The sequence below is a fragment of the Pocillopora verrucosa genome, chromosome 9 (assembly GCF_036669915.1).
Source record: "Pocillopora verrucosa isolate sample1 chromosome 9, ASM3666991v2, whole genome shotgun sequence".
Lineage (NCBI taxonomy): Eukaryota > Metazoa > Cnidaria > Anthozoa > Scleractinia > Pocilloporidae > Pocillopora > Pocillopora verrucosa.
The window spans coordinates 5,168,039-5,188,038 of record NC_089320.1 but is presented as its reverse complement, the minus strand read 5'-3'; the positions used below and the strand labels follow the sequence as shown (position 1 = coordinate 5,188,038).

Below are 20,000 nucleotides of genomic sequence, written 5' to 3'. Positions count from 1 at the left end.
TTAGAAGCAGGTCTGGCTTTTTTATAACCATAACAATATAACATCGGTAAAAGCACAGTATAGCGTCTTATATAATGGTAATAGGAACGAGTGGAGTCCAATTTGGTCTGTAATCATGAGTGATTGATTTGTTTATCACGACCCAAAGTCCTGTTACCAACTAATCAAAGCGTATATAGTTGACTTCCCTTTATTTTCTTTGCTGTATACTTGCTACATGTGGTTAAATTTTAAAATGGTAATGTAAGCAAAAGAATGAAGTACATTCATTGTAAGCTTTTGGCATTTTTTTGGTAAATTGCAGCACTAGCTAAGTGCTTCTCACACTTAAATTTTCATGTGAAGTGTTCCTTCTCACAGCATGTACTAAAGCTGAGGAGGATTTGGAAGGTGATCAACTGTCATGCACTCAGGAAAGAGATGAAAACTATTTTCCTGGCACTGAGGATTACTCAAGTGTTTCATCTGAAACTGATAGTGCTTTGTCTAATTCAGAAAGCTGGGATGAATCTTTAAGTGGTGAGTTATTTGTATTCAACAATTAATTTGCTTTCCTTGAGCATACAATAATAATGAATATGTGACCATGAATGTACAAAATGAGCTATATAACCTATCAGTAGATAAGGTGCAAATAACGTAATGATGTTCCTTATTCACAGAAAGGATAATGACTATTGACTGTTGTTATCATTTAAGCTAAAGATGTAAGGAGAGGATAAAAATCTGGTGTTAGGATACCCTTTGGGCTTTACTTTTGTTTTGAAATGTATCAACCTCGTAAACTTTTAGAAAGCAAATTTAAGCAAGTTTTCAGTGTGTGGTGCACCTCTAACAGAACGTTTTGCTTTTCAATACATACGCTAATTTTCTGCAGAGTCTTAATGCTCCAGTTCATCAATGGTGTCTTTTCTTCAAATTTCTTGGAATTTTTGTTTCTAGGCACTATGATTAATAAATTGAAGTCGTTCATGATTATAAATCTTGTTTTGATAACACAGTCTTTTTGTTTTATGATATATGGAGTGACTTATTTTTATCTTCTTTATCCAGATTCTTCCCTTTCATTCCCCTGGGTGAATTCTAGATCAAGCAAATCTCAAGAAGCCATTCCTGAAACAGAATCAACTCAACATTCACATAAAGCTGTTAACAGTAAACTTGATGTGAGCCACGAAATCCTTGCACCTATGATAGAGGGCTTCACCAGTGAGGATAGCACTGGTGACAAAGAATATGTTGGCAGTGGTGTTTGTCATAAATGGAACACATCTTTACCAGAGTCAAAAAGCACTGAAGAAAATTGTGAGAAAGATAACTACAATGAAATGCAGGATTCAAGACAGGAATTGGCTTCCTATTCTGAAGAAAGACCCTCACATACTCTGTTAGCATCACATGATGATACCCCAGTGCTTTGTATTGATGTTCCTGCTCTTAATGTGGAGAATGAAGAAAGTCAGTACCAGGATGATGAACTTTTTGAGACACTTTACACAAGTGCTAAACCACAACCTTCAGAAGCAGTTCGTTGTGTAACTTCAAACCAGCAATCAGTGACACATCCTGGATCAATTACTCAAGAAGCAGCTCAATATCCCTTAAGCAACCCTTTGTGGACTGGAGACAGCAAATTAAACATGGCCCCTCCTCAGTGTAGTGATGAGGAAATACACTCAAGTCAGGAATGGGAAGAATCAGGTAAATATTCTGATGCAAATGAGAGTACAATTATTTTTATCTGCCCTTGCTAAAAGAATAATTTGTATGTAGATGCAAATAATTATTCCGTGTTTACAAATTCCTGTAAGTTGTAGGTCTTAAACTGAATTTTTTATATTTATTTCAAGAATTAGTTACACAGAAATGGCAGAGTATTATGGAACTACAGGTTATGGCTAGGAATTATGTGTTCATGGTCAATTTTACGTTTATGTCTAATTGATACCATTCTGGGATTATTGGTAGAGATTTGGCTTCAAATTCTGTTTTAATTTTGCAGAAACTCGTTTGAAAAATACCAGTAGTGAGAGCTGTGGCATTAAATAAAATAAATGCAGTAATTGAAACAAGTGCCTGGTGAATTTTTGATTAGCTCACTTTCAAACCTAGTCAATGCTGCTTCCATGTCCTCTAAATGCAATTCCATCCATTCATAAGCCATCCCCTAACTTCCCAGAAAACTGGATCTAAGACTAGGATTATTCTAAAGCAGGAAAATCTTTAGAACCTGTTCCGTTATTAAAACCAACTCAGTCTCTGCATAATGTCATTAACAAGGAAACTTACGTTAGCCATGATATTTTGCCAGCAATTATTGAAGGGGAAGGTCTCGCCAGTTGGTTTGATCTTTGTGAGAATGAAGATGCTGGAAAGAATGAGCATTCAAGATGGGAAATGTCATCTATTGAACCAAATAAGACTGATAGAGGTGTGGAGGAAGATGTCTTTGATTCAGAGGAAGATTTAAGCCAAGAACAGGGGCTCTTTTCTGGACAAGGGAACTCGCATGTTCACCTATCATTACCAGATGATACCTCTGTTCAGAGTCGTCGTCCTGAAGTGGAGAATGAAGAGATCCAGGTGTGTTTGTTATGTATAGTTGGAAGTTAGATCCTTGAGGGCAGAAATCTTTATTGTTCATTTGCAGAACTTTACACAATGTTTTACAAGGTGAGGTGAATGCATGTATAAACCAGCTGACGACTGTATACACGTTTAATCAGTTATGAAGGATTTCAAACTGTGAACTTTAATCTTTGCAAGAGCTCAGTCTTCTTTCATTATTGTACTATTAGCTTCCAAGTGCAAACATGTTTCCTTTCTTTTGAGAATTTTTACCTTTGGTTAATATAACTAGTATGGTCATAAATCCTTGGTACTAATTGATTTCAAACATTTTAGTTGATGTTTTTCATGCAAGATGGCAATCTTGAAAACAGTGCTTGAACATGAATAGCAACAGAGTTCATCAAAATGGCAGCCACATTCACATTGCAAGTTTTAATCTGAATTGTTGAATAAAAGAAAAGTCGAGCCCAAAACTTAACATCTTTCTCAATCTATTTACACACACACAAAGTTGCTGACCTAAGCAGTTTTCATTGACACGCATATGACCTTAGTTTATACAGGATAAGTTCACCAATGCGTTCTCAGTAGTAGAGTGGCAGAGAGTCAGTTGACCACAATACCGCAAGGCCTGAGGTTTCATTCCTCATAGGGAACACACAATTTTAGTTTTTGTCTGACTGCAAGCAGTCCCAACTTTTTGCCGAAGTCCGTCTCACGAGTTAAAAAAATCTGAACTGTGAATGAACACTTAGACTTAGCATTGCAAAAACTACTTTAAGTTCAGTTTTTATTTTTCAGCTCTAATTCCTATCACGTTTAAAATTTGGGAATGGAAGTATCGTTAACTCTTAAGCTAATTTTGTCGCTTAAAACTAATATGTTTGTTTTAACCCGAATCGAATATTACTTAGATTATTTAGTTTTAGTGTAAATATTTTAAGCGCCAAACAGTGTACTTCAATTGGACAGGAAGTAAAAAAGTCGCGGCTTAACTGGACGGGATGGATAAAAAGAAAGGCAAACCTGGTCAGAAAATATTTGGAGACCATAGCTTTTTTTAGAGAAGGGCTAAATTTGTTAAGAAATGCAAACCTTGTGAATTCCTTGACTTTTTAGATGCGCGCAACAAATTTAACACGATTAAATCGTTGTTTATTGGACTTTACTGCCAGATATATGCGTGGTAATGTGTTAAAAAATTTGTGAAAGGAGAAGGATTTTGTAACAAACTCTTCTATTCAACAATATTTTCAGGAAAAGAACATCTAAATTTCGAATGATATTTACCGTTGAAAATTGCTCCCAGTTCAGGTTTCATTTTCCAGCCATTATTCTTGTCACTTTTAATAATCAAACTATCGTTGATTCCAAAACCAATTTTGTCGCTTGAATAGCTAGATGCATATTATTTCCAAAACGAGTATTATTTAAGTTATATAGTTTCCTTTAAATTTAAAAGCTCTAACAATGTCTCTCGATCGGACCGGAACTGAAAACTGTCTTAAAAGGTTTGAAACTCGTGGTTAAGCAGGAAGGGACCTTTGCATAGACAGAAGCCATGTCTGTGGTAAGGAGGGTCATTGTGTTGTTCCATTCTTAGTGCCCCTTCTAACCATTAAATTGAATTATTATCATATGCTTAACTGTTGTAAAAAAGGTAATACTACTTCGGACCTTATGCTTAAAACACATTTGAAGAGTATAGTCGTCCGAAAAGCAGACTCAACCATTTACTACAGTACTTTCTCATTGCCTTTCTTTTCTATGTTTTTAAGGACACTCCACTCTTTGAGGCTGCAAGAAATGGTCAGACTAATATTGTAAGGCTGCTCATAGAGAACGGAGCTGATGTCAACAAAGGAGGACGGGTACGTTAGAAGGATAAATTGTGTATGTTATAAAGAGTTAATTCAGTGTTTGAGAGTAAGAGTTTAAATTTCATTTAAATTTTGTATCAGAATATAGTCGTCTTAAAAGCAAATTCAACCATATATCCTTTGGGTGGTCATTAAAGAAGAGAAAATGCGGTTTATACATTACTATTCTTTTTCACTGTTTTTCTTTTCTATGTTTTGAAGAACTTTCCACTCTGTGCGGCTGCAAGAAATGGTCACACTGATATTGTAAGGTTGCTCATAGAGAGCGGAGCTGATGTTAACAAAGTACGGGTAAGTTAGAAGGATAAATGGGATATGTCGTGAGGAGTTTAGTCAAATATTTTATGGCTGTTCAAAAGGTGTTTTTTGCTGTTGAATAGAACGTTGCAGGAAGTTGCGAGCTCTTTCTACTTTTTCATTGTTTTTCCTTTTTATATTTTGAAGGACACTCCACTCTTTAAGGCTGCAAGAAATGGTCACACTGATATTGTAAGGTTGCTCTTAGAGAACGGAGCTGATGTCAACGAGGGAAGAGGGGTACGTTAGAAGGATAAATTGTCTATGTTATAAAGAGTTAAGTCAGAGTTTGAGAGTAAGAGGTTAAATTTCATTTGAATTTTGTAGCAGAATGTAGTCGTCTCATAAGCAGATTCAACCATATATCTTTAGGGTGGTCATTAAAGAAGAAAAATGCGGTTTAGATATTACCATACTTTTTCACTGTTTTTCCTTTTCTATATTCAGAAGGACACTCCACTCTCATGGGCTGCAAGAAATGGTCGCACTAATATTGTAAGGTTGCTCATTGAGAACGGAGCTGATGTCAACAAAGGAGGACAGGTACGTTAGAAGGATAAATTGTGTATGTTATAAAGAGTAAAGTCAGAGTATGAGAGTAAGAGTTAAAAATTTCAATTTAAGGGGTAAGTTAGAAGTATAAATGGGATATGTCGTGAGGAGTTAAGTCAAATATTTTATGGCTGTTTAAAAGATGTTTTTTGCTGTTGAATAGAACGTTGCAGGAAGTTGCGAGCACTTTCTACTTTTTCATTGTTTTTCCTTTTTATATTTTGCAGGACACTCCACTCTCTGGGGCTGCAAGAAATGGTCACACTGATATTGTAAGGTTGCTCATAGAGAAGGGAGCTGATGTCAACAAAGGAGGACAGGTACGTTAGAAGGATAAATTGTGTATGTTATAAAGAGTAAAGTCAGAGTCTGAGAGTAAGAGTTAAAAATTTCAATTTAAGGGGTAAGTTAGAAGTATAAATGGGATATGTCGTGAGAAGTTAAGTCAAATATTTTATGGCTGTTTAAAAGATGTTTTTTGCTGTTGAATAGAACGTTGCAGGAAGTTGCGAGCACTTTCTACTTTTTCATTGTTTTTCCTTTTTATATTTTGCAGGACACTCCACTCTCTGGGGCTGCAAGAAATGGTCACACTGATATTGTAAGGTTGCTCATAGAGAAGGGAGCTGATGTCAACAAAGGAGGACAGGTACGTTAGAAGGATAAATTGTATATGTTATAAAGAGTAAAGTCAGAGTCTGAGAGTAAGAGTTAAAAATTTCAATTTAAGGGGTAAGTTAGAAGTATAAATGGGATATGTCGTGAGAAGTTAAGTCAAATATTTTATGGCTGTTTAAAAGATGTTTTTTGCTGTTGAATAGAACGTTGCAGGAAGTTGCGGGCACTTTCTTCTTTTTCATTGTTTTTCCTTTTTATATTTTGAAGTACACTCCACTCTTTGAGGCTGCAAGAAATGGTCACACTGATATTGTAAGGTTGCTCATAGAGAACGGAGCTGATGTCGGCAAAAGAAAAGAGGTACGTTAGAAGGATAAACTGTAAATGTTATAAAGAGTTAAGTCAGAGTCTTAGAGTAAGTGTTTATATTTCATTTAAATTTGTAGCAGAATGTAGTCGTCTTGAAAGCAGATTCAACCATATTTCCTTAGGTTGGTCATTAAATAAGGAAAATTGCGGTTTATTTATTACTATACTTTTTCATTGTTTTTCCTTTTTATATTTTGAAGTACACTCCACTCTCTGGGGCTATAAGAAATGTTTGCAGTAATTTTAAAAGGTTGATCATAGAGCTGGATGCTGTTGTCAAAGAAGGAGGAGGGGTACGTTAGAAGGATAAATTGTAAATGTTATAAAGAGTAAAGTCAGAGTAAAGTTGCAGGAAGTTGCGAGCTCTTTCTGTTTCTTTCTCGTCTTCCTTTCGACGCGTTATAGTGCCACCCTAGTCATTAGATGATATGCTTCTTCAGAATTTCTTTATGAATGTCTTCCGAGTGGTGCGTAACTGATTCACCATATTTGAAGGACACTCCGCTCTCTGGGGCTGTAAGAAACGGTCACACTAATATTGTAAGGTTGCCCATAGAGAACGGAGCTGATGTCAACAAGGGAGGATGGGTACGTTAGAAGGATAAATTGTGTATGTTATAAAGAGTTAATTCAGTGTTTGAGAGTAAGAGTTTAAATTTCATTTAAATTTTGTATCTGAATATAGTCGTCTTAAAAGCAAATTCAACCATATATCCTTTGGGTGGTCATTAAAGAAGAGAAAATGCGGTTCATACATTACTATTCTTTTTCACTGTTTTTCTTTTCTATGTTTTGAAGAACTTTCCACTCTGTGCGGCTGCAGGAAATGGTCACACTGATATTGTAAGGTTGCTCATAGAGAGCGGAGCTGATGTCAACAAAGGACGGGTAAGTTAGAAGGATAAATGGGATATGTCGTGAGGAGTTTAGTCTAATATTTTATGGCTGTTCAAAAGATGTTTTTTGCTGTTGAATAGAACGTTGCAGGAAGTTGCGAACTCTTTCTACTTTTTCATTGTTTTTCCTTTTTATATTTTGAAGGACACTCCGCTCTTTGAGGCTGCAAGAAATGGTCACACTGATATTGTAAGGTTGCTCTTAGAGAACGGAGCTGATGTCAACAAAGGACGGGTAAGTTAGAAGGATAAATGGGATATGTCGTGAGGAGTTTAGTCTAATATTTTATGGCTGTTCAAAAGATGTTTTTTGCTGTTGAATAGAACGTTGCAGGAAGTTGCGAACTCTTTCTACTTTTTCATTGTTTTTCCTTTTTATATTTTGAAGGACACTCCGCTCTTTGAGGCTGCAAGAAATGGTCACACTGATATTGTAAGGTTGCTCTTAGAGAACGGAGCTGATGTCAACAAAGGACAGGTACGTTAGAAGGATGAATTGTAAATGTTATAAAGAGTTAAGTCAGAGTCTTAGAGTAAGAGTTTATATTTCATTTAAATTTGTAGCAGAATGTAGTCGTCTTAAAAGCAGATTCAACCATATTTCCTTAGGTTGGTCATTAAATAAGGAAAAGTGTGGTTTAGTTACCGGTATTACTATACTTTTTCATTGTTTTTCCTTTTTATATTTTGCAGGACACTCCACTCTCTGGGGCTGCAAGAAATGGTCACACTGATATTGTAAGGTTGCTCTTAGAGAACGGAGCTGATGTCAACAAAGGACAGGTACGTTAGAAGGATGAATTGTAAATGTTATAAAGAGTTAAGTCAGAGTCTTAGAGTAAGAGTTTATATTTCATTTAAATTTGTAGCAGAATGTAGTCGTCTTAAAAGCAGATTCAACCATATTTCCTTAGGTTGGTCATTAAATAAGGAAAACTGCGGTTTATTTATTACTATACTTTTTCATTGTTTTTCCTTTTTATATTTTGAAGTACACTCCACTCTTTGAGGCTGCAAGAAATGGTCACACTGATATTGTAAGGTTGCTCATAGAGAGCGGAGCTGATGTCAACAAAGAAGAACGGGTACGTTAGAAGGATAAGTTGTATATGTTATGAAGAGTAAAGTCAGAGTCTGAGAGTAAGAGTTTAAATTTCAATTTAAGGGGTAAGTTAGAAGTATAAATGGGATATGTCGTGAGGAGTTTAGTCAAATATTTTATGGCTGTTTAAAAGATGTTTTTTGCTGTTGAATAGAACGTTGCAGGAAGTTGCGAGCTCTTTCTTCTTTTTCATTGTTTTTCCTTTTTATATTTTGAAGGACACTCATTACCTTGGTTTTCTCACTAATATTTTTGGGTTGTTCCCAGAGAACGAAGCTGATGTCGGCAAAAGAAGAGGGGTACGTTAGAAGGATAAATTGTAAATGTTATAAAGAGTTAAGTCAGAGTCTTAGAGTAAGAGTTTATATTTCATTTGAATTTTGTAGCAGAATGTAGTCGTCTCATAACCAGATTCAACCATATATCCTTAGGGTGGTCATTAAGGAATAATTTAATAATCATTGTTTTTCCTTTTTAAATTTTGCAGGACACTCCACTCTATGGGGCTGCAAGAAATGGTCACACTGATATTGTAAGGTTGCTCATAGAGAACGGAGCTGATGTCAACAAGATAGGATGGGTTCGTTAGAAGGATAAGTTGTATATGTTATAAAGAGTTCAGTCAGAGTCTGAGAGTAAGAGTTTAAATTTCACTTTAAGGGGTAAGTTAGAAGTATAAATGGTATATGTCGTGAGGAGTTTAGTCAAATATTTTATGGCTGTTTAAAAGATGTTTTTTGCTGTTGAATAGAACGTTGCAAGAAGTTGCGAGCTCTTTCTACTTTTTCATTGTTTTTCCTTTTTATATTTTGAAGGACACTCAACTCTTTGATGTTGCAAGAATTAGTCTCACTGTTATTTTAGTGTTGTTCATAGAGAACGAAGCTGATGTCAACAAAAGATGGGTACGTTAGAAGGAAAAATTGTAAATGTTATAAAGAGTTAAGTCAGAGTCTGAGAGTAAGAGTTTAAATTTCACTTTAAGGGGTAAGTTAGAAGTATAAATGGGATATGTCGTGAAGAGTTTAGTCAAATATTTTATGGCTGTTTAAAAGATGTTTTTTGTTGTTGAATAGAACGTTGCAGGAAGTTGCGAGCTCTTTCTGTTTCTTTCTCGTCTTCCTTTTGACGCGTTATAGTGCTACCCTAGTCATAAGATTATATGCTTGCGAACTACTACGAAACTTGGATAGAAAGCTATGGAAACCTGGCCAGAATAATATTTCGAGATGGGAAATGGCCTTATTTCTTCAGAATTTCTTTATGAATGTCTTCCGTTTGAGTGGTGCGTAACAGATTCACCATATTTGAATCGTTGTTTACTCGACTTTACGTCCAGAAAATTTAGTGGCGCTTTATTGAAATTTTTAAAAGGAGGAGGGTCTTTTAGCAAATACCTCTATTTAACAATACTTTAAGGGAATGAGCACTCGTATTTATTATTGCAAAAACTTCTTAAGCTAAGTGGTCATTTTCCAGCTGTAGTTCGTATTACGTTTAGAATTTGGGAATCGAGTAGTCTACGTTAGGTGTCATTTTGCAGCTATAATTCGTATCATGTTTAAAATTCGGGAATCGACCTATCGTTAACTCTAAAGCTAATTTTGTCGCTGAAAAGTTAGAAGTCCGTTTTGTTCCGAATCGAGTATTACCTAGTTTATTTAGTTTTTATTTAAGTATTTTAACCGTCAAATAGTGTACTCCAATCGGACCGGAAATGGAAAACTGCTGATAGTTGAACAAAATATTCTACATAATACTAATTGTATGACATGAACACTTATATTTTGTAATAATATTTACCGTTGCCAAAACCCATCCAAGTTTAGTTTTCATTTTTCCAGCCGTAATTCGTATCAGGTTTGTCGCTCGGAGAGTTAGATGTCATCATATTCCGAATCGAGTATTACTTAGTTTATATAGTTTTCATTAAAATTCAAAGTCCTTGAAGTGTATCTCAATCGGACCGGAACCGAAAAACCATCTTCTAAGGTTTGAAAGTTGCGGCCAAATTGGGCGGGAACTTTGCAGGAAAATGCAACTACGTACGTCCTGTTATTGACACACGGCCGTTCTATTTGACAAATAGATTCCTTGTGTTTACTCAGTGACACGTGCGGCTGTGCCTCGTGTACCACTTTTTAGTTTTAAATATATTTTGGAGTCTTCTGTGATATCTCCAAGCAGAAGCACGGGAACACGAAATCGGTTTTTTTTCTATGTATATTTATTAAAAAGCATTTATGTTGTTGACAGTGACGTCATTTGTAAGTCTGTCCTCAAATAGATCATTTGTAAGAATCAATCCAGATGCGTAAATATAATGAGCTGAATTATACCCAGATTTCGACTGGTTCTTATCTCAGATCTATTGGAGGACTAACGCATAGATTACGTGGCCAATAACGGCGTTTCGCGTCTCTATGATATGAAACAAATAGATTCCAAGTTGCCGTGGGTCTGTTCAGTAATAGATCACAGAAGCCTTCCAAAGATGAAGTTTATTCATTTCTCTTACGATGAAGTAATTTTGGATGTGGATCGCGTTGTTTTATCTGCGTACTGCGAGTCTTCAGGTGAAAAGGTCGACTGACTGAGTACGCTGTGCCTGGTTTACAACTGTTTTGTTCTCACCACATTTTTACTTCATCTTTTTATCTATTACTGAACAGACCAACAGCATCTTGGTTTATATTTGCCGGTTAAATTTGATTTAGTTATCATGTATAAAGAATACTCCATGTAAAGTCTGTTCGTACGGTATTTACTCACGGTTTGGTAGTAACGGAAATCGAACTAGCGAGCGAAGCGAACGAGTGAGATTTTTGATACAAACTGTGGAGTGCGTAAATACCGTATGGACAGACTTTCCATGATGTATTTTGTTGATTCCAAAAGGAGATTTTACCATAGAAGTTTACTTTTCTTTATTAAATAAGGGAAAGTAAGCTTCACATATTTCTTTCTCATTTTGTTATTTGTTTCTTAGTTTTATAGATTGAATCTACTCCAACAAGCTTTGAAAATTAATCACAGTGATATTGTTAAGTTGCTTGTGGATAATGGAGCTGATTTCAATGTAGCAACCGGGGTACGTAATAAGCTCAACTGTAATTTTTATGTAGAATTTAGTCATAGTGTAAAGTTAAGTCATAGTTCTGTAGCATGTCTTCTTAATTCAGTCATGTACTCCTGAAGTTGTAATTGTCATGATGTGTTAAGACTGTTGCTACTGCTTTGCTTGAGGATTAAAGTGTTTTGTTTTGTTTTTTTTTTTTATTGAAGGTGCCCTTTTTGCCTTGTAGCATAAATTCTGCACACAAAATACTCCTGGTGACCTCTTACTACGAAGAACTGCCGAGTGCAGTTTTGCCCATGGGGAGATTTGACCGCATTCAATTGCTTCTCTTAAAGGAAAATACTAAGGACCTACATCTACCTGTATTTCCTAATTGTGCTCTCTCTCTTCAAGATAAATAATAGTTCAGTTGCTGTTCAGATGAATGCAATGTTGAATTCACGAAGATGTCATTCTCATATGTTCAGATTGTCATTTTCAGTTGGCCTCAAAAGAGATATGTAAAAGCCTCATTAAGAACGTCATTGTGTTATGCCATCCATGGATCTAATTATGATTGTTTTGCCATGTATAAAACTCGTTGTAGATTTTATCATCTTTACTGTGAATACTATTTCACTTCTGCTAAGCATATGTTAATTGGATGCTACTCACTAAGTGTCTTGAATTCTGGATAATGTTGCTTAGACAGCAGCCGTGTCATGAGGGTCACAGCATTGTTTCATATGCGGCGCTTCTACCCACGCAGTAGTATTTATACACGCAGTGTACTAGTTGGTGGACTGTTGTATGAGGCGAAAGTCCTCTCTTGTCTTCGTGAGTGGAGTTTTGTCAAGGTTTCGGTTGCTCAACTGAGTGGAGTTTTACCAACTGGTTTCGATTCGATTAACTGAAGAGAAGCCTTGGCTGAGGGTTCTCGCTCGTTTTGTTTCTATGTATATTTATTAAAAAGCATTTATGTTGTTGACAGTGACGTCATTTGTGAGTTTGTCCTCAAATAGATCATTTGTAAGAATCAATCCAGATACGTAAATATAATGAGCTGAATTATACCCAGATTTCGACTGGTTCTTATCTCAGATCTATTGGAGGACTAACGCATAGATTACGTGGCCAATAACGGCGTTTCGCGTCTCTATGATATGAAACAAATAGATTCCAAGTTGCCGTGGGTCTGTTCAGTAATAGATCACAGAAGCCTTCCAAAGATGAAGTTTATTCATTTCTCTTACGATGAAGTAATTTTGGATGTGGATCGCGTTGTTTTATCTGCGTACTGCGAGTCTTCAGGTGAAAAGGTCGACTGACTGAGTACGCTGTGCCTGGTTTACAACTGTTTTGTTCTCACCACATTTTTACTTCATCTTTTTATCTATTACTGAACAGACCAACAGCATCTTGGTTTATATTTGCCGGTTAAATTTGATTTAGTTATCATGTATAAAGAATACTCCATGTAAAGTCTGTTCGTACGGTATTTACTCACGGTTTGGTAGTAACGGAAATCGAAATAGCGAGCGAAGCGAACGAGTGAGATTTTTGATACAAACTGTGGAGTGCGTAAATACCGTATGGACAGACTTTCCATGATGTATTTTGTTGATTCCAAAAGGAGATTTTACCATAGAAGTTTACTTTTCTTTATTAAATAAGGGAAAGTAAGCTTTACATATTTCTTTCTCATTTTGTTATTTGTTTCTTAGTGTTATAGCTTGAATCTACTCCAACAAGCTTTGAAAATTAATCACAGTGATATTGTTAAGTTGCTTGTGGATAATGGAGCTGATTTCAATGTAGCAACCGTGGTACGTAATAAGCTCAACTGTAATTTTTATGTAGAATTTAGTCATAGTGTAAAGTTAAGTCATAGTTCTGTAGCATGTCTTCTTAATTCAGTCATGTACTCCTGAAGTTGTAATTGTCATGATGTGTTAAGACTGTTGCTACTGGTTTGCTTGAGGATTTAAGTGTTTTGTTTTGTTTGTTTTTTTTATTGAAGGTGCCCTTTTTGCCTTGTAGCATAAATTCTGCACACAAAATACTCCTGGTGACCTCTTACTACGAAGAACTGCCGAGTGCAGTTTTGCCCATGGGGAGATTTGACCGCATTCAATTGCTTCTCTTAAAGGAAAATACTAAGGACCTACATCTACCTGTATTTCCTAATTGTGCTCTCTCTCTTCAAGATAAATAATAGTTCAGTTGCTGTTCAGATGAATGCAATGTTGAATTCACGAAGATGTCATTCTCATATGTTCAGATTGTCATTTTTAGTTGGCCTCAAAAGAGATATGTAAAAGCCTCATTAAGAACGTCATTGTGTTATGCCATCCATGGATCTAATTATGATTGTTTTGCCATGTATAAAACTCGTTGTAGATTTTATCATCTTTACTGTGAATACTATTTCACTTCTGCTAAGCATATGTTAATTGGATGCTACTCACTAAGTGTCTTGAATTCTGGATAATGTTGCTTAGACAGCAGCCGTGTCATGAGGGTCACAGCATTGTTTCATATGCGGCGCTTCTACCCACGCAGTAGTATTTATACACGCAGTGTACTAGTTGGTGGACTGTTGTATGAGGCGAAAGTCCTCTCTTGTCTTCGTGAGTGGAGTTTTGTCAAGGTTTCGGTTGCTCAACTGAGTGGAGTTTTATCAACTGGTTTCGATTCGATTAACTGAAGAGAAGCCTTGGCTGAGGGTTCTCGCTCGTTTTGTTTCGTAAGGAGTACCTTTTTCCACTCAGCAGCGTAAATGCAGACTTGCGGGTGGCTTTTTTTAAAATACAGCTCTTAGAGATGTTTGGCTACAAACCTTATAGAATAGAGTTGGCTGAAGCCGGGGCAGATTTCATATAGATTGTAGCCCTTAGAGGAAAATGGTCGACCTTCAATTATCTCTGTCTCGTTCTGTTGTTATTTTGAGAATCACTACTTTCTAGCTGAAGTAGTAAGTGCTCAAATCCTCTCCCTCTTTCTTTAGAAACTGCCATTTTAATGCTACACTAATTTGGCTTCTTGAGTGAGACTTTTCAGTGAACTCATGAATGCTTTTTAATTATTTTTCTAGTTTTACACGATGATGAAGCTGTTTGAAGAGAGCCTGCGTAGAAAGTTCGAAGCTGATGCCAGGGTATGTGTGGTTGCTCTTTAGAAGAAGTTTAATTTTGTTATAGAAATTACTCGTTGGTTAATTGACCATATTTACTCTCACTATCTAGCATAAAAAGGTAGATCGAATGGTATATTTCAAGAAACCAACTTCATGTTACTTGCATTTTGTGAACACTACTGTACTAGTATGAACTTATTCAGCTGAACTTCCCTGATCTTCTTTGTTATATCTCAGATGTGATCATAAGAATGTTTCCTCGCTTGCAGTCTCTTAGCTGAATTTAAAACGTTTATGAATTTAAAAGCATTCGTTGTTGTGAAGCATGTCAATTGGTGCATTCCTGCCCGTGCTGTGTTCCAAAAGATTTACTTTAACAAGCTGAAAAACGGTGATAGCTGCAGTTTGCATTTGTGTATTTTATTTTTTTCATTAAGCATCTCAGCGGTCCGGAATCCTAAATCCTCGAATCTGATATGCTAATTCCGCGCCTTCCAGCGGTCCTTATTTTCCCATTCGGACCCAGGTGCATTTTGCACCTTGCAGTCAATTTACGAGAGAGGCTTAAAGATGTAGATATGGTAACAAGTGATTCAGTTATGGATTCAGACTACGAAGGTTATCAAGGATAGCGAATTCTATCATTCCGAAAAGAAAAACCCACTTCAAAACAAAGAAAACTATCATGAAACACAAACTGCCAAAGAAATGTTCAACATATTTCGGGTTCTTTTTGCAAGCATTTTGTTAAGTTTCAGAAAAAAAAATAAAGTTGTTATTCACCAGCCTTTATCGGTCTGTATTTGGAAAAAACTGTGCCCTCTGTCTTGTGTACCGCCCTCGGGGACGGTTTTTACCAATACGGACCCTACGATTGATGAATAACATTTATTTGTTTATCTGGTGTGTGTTAAACATTTGGTGTCAGTGTTTATTCGTTATTCTGAGCTTGGTCATAGTATTGAGAGGCTAAAGCAACAACTTAAACTCTAATGATAATAAAGTGTAGCTTTCAGTGCATTGACTGATTGTTGTATTATTTGACGTAATTTCAGGATACTAAACTATCACTTGAAAGAGTATTAGATGTACAGGTATGTTTGGAAGTTATAAAGGTATATTTCCGAAAACATTTTCATTAATAATTTCAAAAATCAGTCAAAGGAGCGGAATGATGTGTCAACCCTCACCCTGAATTTATCTACACCTTGTAGAATGTGTAATGATTGAATAATAAATATATTGATGACGTGTTAGAAATACTTGCTGTGCAACAAAACAATCAGTGATGTACCTGCAGTCCAACTTTGACTGAGAGACGGTATCACAAGTTAAGTTAATGTCTGGCAGCTTGTACTCGACTGAAAAAAGAAGACGAAGAAGAACAAAACAGAAAAACACTTTGATCTAGAAAACATTCAGCAAATACGTATTGTAAGGGTAACAAGTAACTGATAATAGAGGGGTCCATAAATTTGAGCTTGGTAGTGAAAGAGGTAGAGTATTTTTTTCGTCGTGAACGCGGAACATAGAAAAATAAACGAAAAATTCAGAAGTCATGGGAACTTTATTTTTTCCTACGCACGTAACAAAACGATAAACATCTCTCTCCCATTAAAGGTTAATTCTGAAGTTTCCTACATTTTTTCATTTGCGTTTTCCACCTTTCCTATCGCTTATCCTTTTTACATTACCCTACTTCAACCTCTTTTCCTTTCAGCAAAGGCTACTGAGTCTTATCAGTACAACAATGGCTAAAAAACGAAAACATACTTTTACACTTCGCTTCTTGTTTACATTGTGTACCTTTTTTTGTCTCCTCTAGCTGAGAGGGAAGAAGACACCAAGTTTGCCTAAAAGGCTGGGAAAGAAGTTGAAAACACAAACAGAGATGACTAGTCCGAGAGACATCGTTGAAGAAGGCAAATGTGGAAAAGACAGGATGACAGATGTCGAGCTTGGCTTAAACTGTTTACATCTCAGCCCGAGATGTGTACAGTTTAAGCCTTGCATTATGGAAGAATCGCCTGGTGATTCTTCAATAATGCATCATTATTTTAAAACTATAAACAAACGTATGGACAGAGTGACATTAACAGATGTAGGAAATGCTAAACAAGATCATTGCGTTGTTGTTGAAAAAGTAAAAACTCACCTTAGTGGTGATACTATCATTATTTATGGAAGGAAGATCAATGAAGAAGGATCCGGCGTGGGTGAAGCTTTTCGACTGGCGACTAAGGATCTCAAACATACTTGGGACGATGAAGAAGTGATAGCTGAAAATGTTCAAATTGGTTCAGTTGTCAAGTACGTTCAAGTAGGAGATAAATTCCTCTTTCAAGGGAACACGAAACGTCCGCGATGGGTGAGCAGGCGTTTTTTGTTTATGTTTTACTTCAATTTGGAATACCTTGCTATCTAGGAACTTATAATCCCAAGATAGAGTTTTTGAACAGGTCGAACTGTTCAGACAGCGAAGCACCTATAATTTCGTTGAGCAGCATTGATCATAGAGTCAATTTTTTAAATAACTGCATCATTTTCTGGATGACGAGATTTGAACGATCCTGATTATTACACATTACAATATCTTTGGAGTACCATTTGATCTGTTTGTTTGCTCAGTTGTTGTTGTTTTTGTTGAGGATGTTTTTGATATTGTTATTGTTGCTGTTTTGCTGTTGCTGTTGTTGTTGTTGTTGTTGTTGTTGTTGTTGTTACAGTCTCATTTCACTTCAAAGGTTTCAACGAATTTACTAAATAATGCCTGTGATTGCAGAATATGGATAAGATTTTCCTGGATCTCAGCCGTGCTGATGGCGCTCATAGAGGCTTTGGAGATGCTTTTCTTAACTCCAAAATTTTAGCCGAAGATAGTTACCAAGACTGTACACCTAACGAGACGTCATGCTTCATTAGCCTGAAATGTGGTGTGGTTGAAAATGACAGAATTTCAGTCATCACTGAGCTTGGAGAACTCTTCAATCTCAAGCTGAATTGCAGAGATGCTATCCTACCTTTATCTCCTTCTACACTGGAACTGAGTCACGAGGAAGATAACAAAGATGCTGTGGATAGCGCTGTTGTAGAGATGGAAGAGCCACTTCTGATTTCAGGAGTTGACGGTTTAAGTAAGCCGTCCTACCCAGTTCTCGGCGAGGGCCTCAACCTAAGTAAGTACATTGAACTTCTATATTGTGTGATGTTAAAACTAAATAATCACCCTACATTCTACACCCTTCTGCAGAATAATGTTTAAACCATGACAATAATAGTTTTTAAACTTTCCTCAATGCACTTTCGTCACCATTGGTCTCGCCGAGTTTAGTTTTTCGATTTGAATTGTTCCTCTAAAAGCTGGAAGATGATTATGATCAGGTCGTTAATTCCAATGGTGTGTGTCACCTACGGAAGTTAACCTCCCTGAAGAGTGGAAGGCAACCACCCACCCGCCAGAGTTTCGTTGCCTGTCAGAAAAACCTGAGCTGCATCATTGAAACAGTTTATTTCCTGTCCTCGATTAAATGTGAAGATTTTATCAAGGGTAACTAAGGGAAGGGAGGCAGTTCATCTCAGATACCCAAGATCACAATTACAAAACGGTAGACAAAGAAAGGAAGAGAAAATTTGTAAGCCCTAATCATAAAAATAAAACCATAAGTCTTCACTGTAAGGCTTATGGGCCCCTTATGAGGAAATGTTGGCCGTCACGGGGGTATGGAAGCAAAAGTTTTGATTCGTTTGTATTGCGTGATGTGTCTTCTTTAAATACAAAAACATTTGGATGGATAAGCAGGCAATCCAGGCGTTATAGCAGTATTCCTTGTTGTTTCTTGTCAAGAAACCTGGTACTAGTTTTTAGAGTTTTCACACCAGCTTACGCCTGTAATGATATTGTAGATGCTCAACCTTTTTTTTATTTCTTTCTACTCAGGAGACGAGCCTAAAGAAACATTAGTCGAAGCGGAGAATCCTGAAGCTGATCCTGTGGAAAAAGACGATGAAAATGGAAATGCCTTTTAAGTCCCGGGAAATATCAAGTTTAATTATTTTACCGGATACATGAACTGCCATGTCCAAGAAATAAGAGAAAAAATAGAATCGAGTAGTAGAAGTTAAAACTGACGCCAAAAAGCGATATTTTTTCAATGGATTGCTGAACATTAGACTTATCGTCAGAGAACACAATTTTAAGATTGTTGAAATAACTGTTGCTGTTTTCTAGTAGTATTATGTAGATATTATAGTAAAAATATTATATTTCAGTCATTGCTGAAGCTCCTAGATTTAGCTCAACATACAGGAACCAACCTTCGTTGGCTTACATGTCTATTATTTGCCTTTAGTCCTTTGGGTACGTTTTTGTTTGACTTAAGTGCTTTGGTTGAATATCAAAACTTGCCCTCCTAACGAAACACGTATTAACTCTACCATACGGTAGTTAGTTGGTTACACCCAACTGTTGAGAATTTGTAATTAGATTTGTAAAGAGTATCTATCATAAAGCATTAGCAGCTCCTTAACTTATATTTGACGCTTGTGCTTACCGTCAAGTGTATGAGGCATGGAGCACAAACTGAACTTTACTGGGTCAAGTGTCTGTTTTGAATTTTCAAAGAGAATTTTCTCGCCAGTTCTTAAAGCGTAAATTTATGTCATTTGTTTGAATGTTCCAAGGAGGGCATTTTCCTTAGGTTCATTACTAAGGTCGATATTTAAATGACCTGGATGATACGTGAATAGTTTAAAAGTTTCATTTTGCCTTAAGGAGGTGAAAAACTTGTTTGCAATTTTGAAAACAATTTCGAAAACAAAGCGAAATGGAAACGGTAAGCTGTTAACTTAAGATTTCGCAAAAATTTGTATGTTTTTAATACTTGGTCAATTTTATGAATAGCAAGTATTCGAAAAGTTTTCATACATGATGCTATGCCTAATTAAAGAATTAGGTTTAGATAAATATGCAAAAAAAGGTGAAATAATATGTTGTAGAAATAAGTAATAATGTAAATAGAATGTACACTATCAGAAGCTTGTAAATTTAATAGATCTTTATGTTCAGTTAAGTACTTTGAGGATTCAAATAAATATTCATATTATTATGCCTTGTCTCAATTACTTGTTTGCGTTAGTAAAAAGACATCGAAGTGAATAATGGCTTAAACAGAACTGTCAATCAATTGTTTGAAAGAATTACTTTTGGACTTAAGATAACGAAGCATTTGTTAGTTAAGCAGCAAGATTAATTGATTAATTTCGAAGGGTGAAAATGTAAAAAAATGATCAATGAAAATGTACAATGATGATCAATCAATTTTTACTTTCTGTGGAAATTTTTTGATATCGGCATTATAGTCAGCTTTCCCCAAGCAAAGGGTATTTATCTGGCGTACCACTTTACGCAGGGAACCGATGAACAATCGTGCGAAACTTTACAGTGTTTGAATGTTTACGTTTATGAATGTAGAAAGTCGGTTGAAATCGAGTTGGTGAACGAGAACAGGTGTTTAAACTTAAA

At 36.1% G+C, this 20,000-nt stretch overlaps 1 protein-coding gene across 18 annotated transcripts in view; it reads left to right on the top strand.

Moving 5' to 3' along the window:
• Nucleotides 1-19,586, top strand: part of LOC131796487 (uncharacterized) — a 37,016-nt gene extending 17,430 nt beyond the window's left edge. For 14 of the 18 annotated variants that reach the window (XM_066171756.1, XM_066171753.1, XM_066171759.1 and 11 more), the window contains 26 exons: nucleotides 361-519; nucleotides 1,054-1,701; nucleotides 2,312-2,583; nucleotides 4,350-4,442; nucleotides 4,653-4,742; nucleotides 4,896-4,988; nucleotides 5,196-5,291; nucleotides 5,528-5,620; nucleotides 5,857-5,949; nucleotides 6,186-6,278; nucleotides 6,488-6,580; nucleotides 7,086-7,175; nucleotides 7,329-7,418; nucleotides 7,572-7,661; nucleotides 7,877-7,966; nucleotides 8,176-8,268; nucleotides 8,504-8,584; nucleotides 8,773-8,865; nucleotides 9,101-9,190; nucleotides 11,275-11,376; nucleotides 13,068-13,169; nucleotides 14,438-14,500; nucleotides 15,535-15,573; nucleotides 16,305-16,847; nucleotides 17,262-17,655; nucleotides 18,417-19,586. In XM_066171756.1, coding sequence (XP_066027853.1) covers nucleotides 361-519; nucleotides 1,054-1,701; nucleotides 2,312-2,583; nucleotides 4,350-4,442; nucleotides 4,653-4,742; nucleotides 4,896-4,988; nucleotides 5,196-5,291; nucleotides 5,528-5,620; nucleotides 5,857-5,949; nucleotides 6,186-6,278; nucleotides 6,488-6,580; nucleotides 7,086-7,175; nucleotides 7,329-7,418; nucleotides 7,572-7,661; nucleotides 7,877-7,966; nucleotides 8,176-8,268; nucleotides 8,504-8,584; nucleotides 8,773-8,865; nucleotides 9,101-9,190; nucleotides 11,275-11,376; nucleotides 13,068-13,169; nucleotides 14,438-14,500; nucleotides 15,535-15,573; nucleotides 16,305-16,847; nucleotides 17,262-17,655; nucleotides 18,417-18,505 — 3,872 coding nt within the window. In that variant the 3' untranslated portion in view covers nucleotides 18,506-19,586. The remainder of the gene's footprint in view (nucleotides 1-360; nucleotides 520-1,053; nucleotides 1,702-2,311; nucleotides 2,584-4,349; nucleotides 4,443-4,652; nucleotides 4,743-4,895; nucleotides 4,989-5,195; nucleotides 5,292-5,527; nucleotides 5,621-5,856; nucleotides 5,950-6,185; nucleotides 6,279-6,487; nucleotides 6,581-7,085; nucleotides 7,176-7,328; nucleotides 7,419-7,571; nucleotides 7,662-7,876; nucleotides 7,967-8,175; nucleotides 8,269-8,503; nucleotides 8,585-8,772; nucleotides 8,866-9,100; nucleotides 9,191-11,274; nucleotides 11,377-13,067; nucleotides 13,170-14,437; nucleotides 14,501-15,534; nucleotides 15,574-16,304; nucleotides 16,848-17,261; nucleotides 17,656-18,416) is intronic. The other 4 variants (XM_066171755.1, XM_066171754.1, XM_066171768.1 and 1 more) reach the window with 4 other exon arrangements.
• Nucleotides 19,587-20,000: the final 414 nt, after the last annotated feature.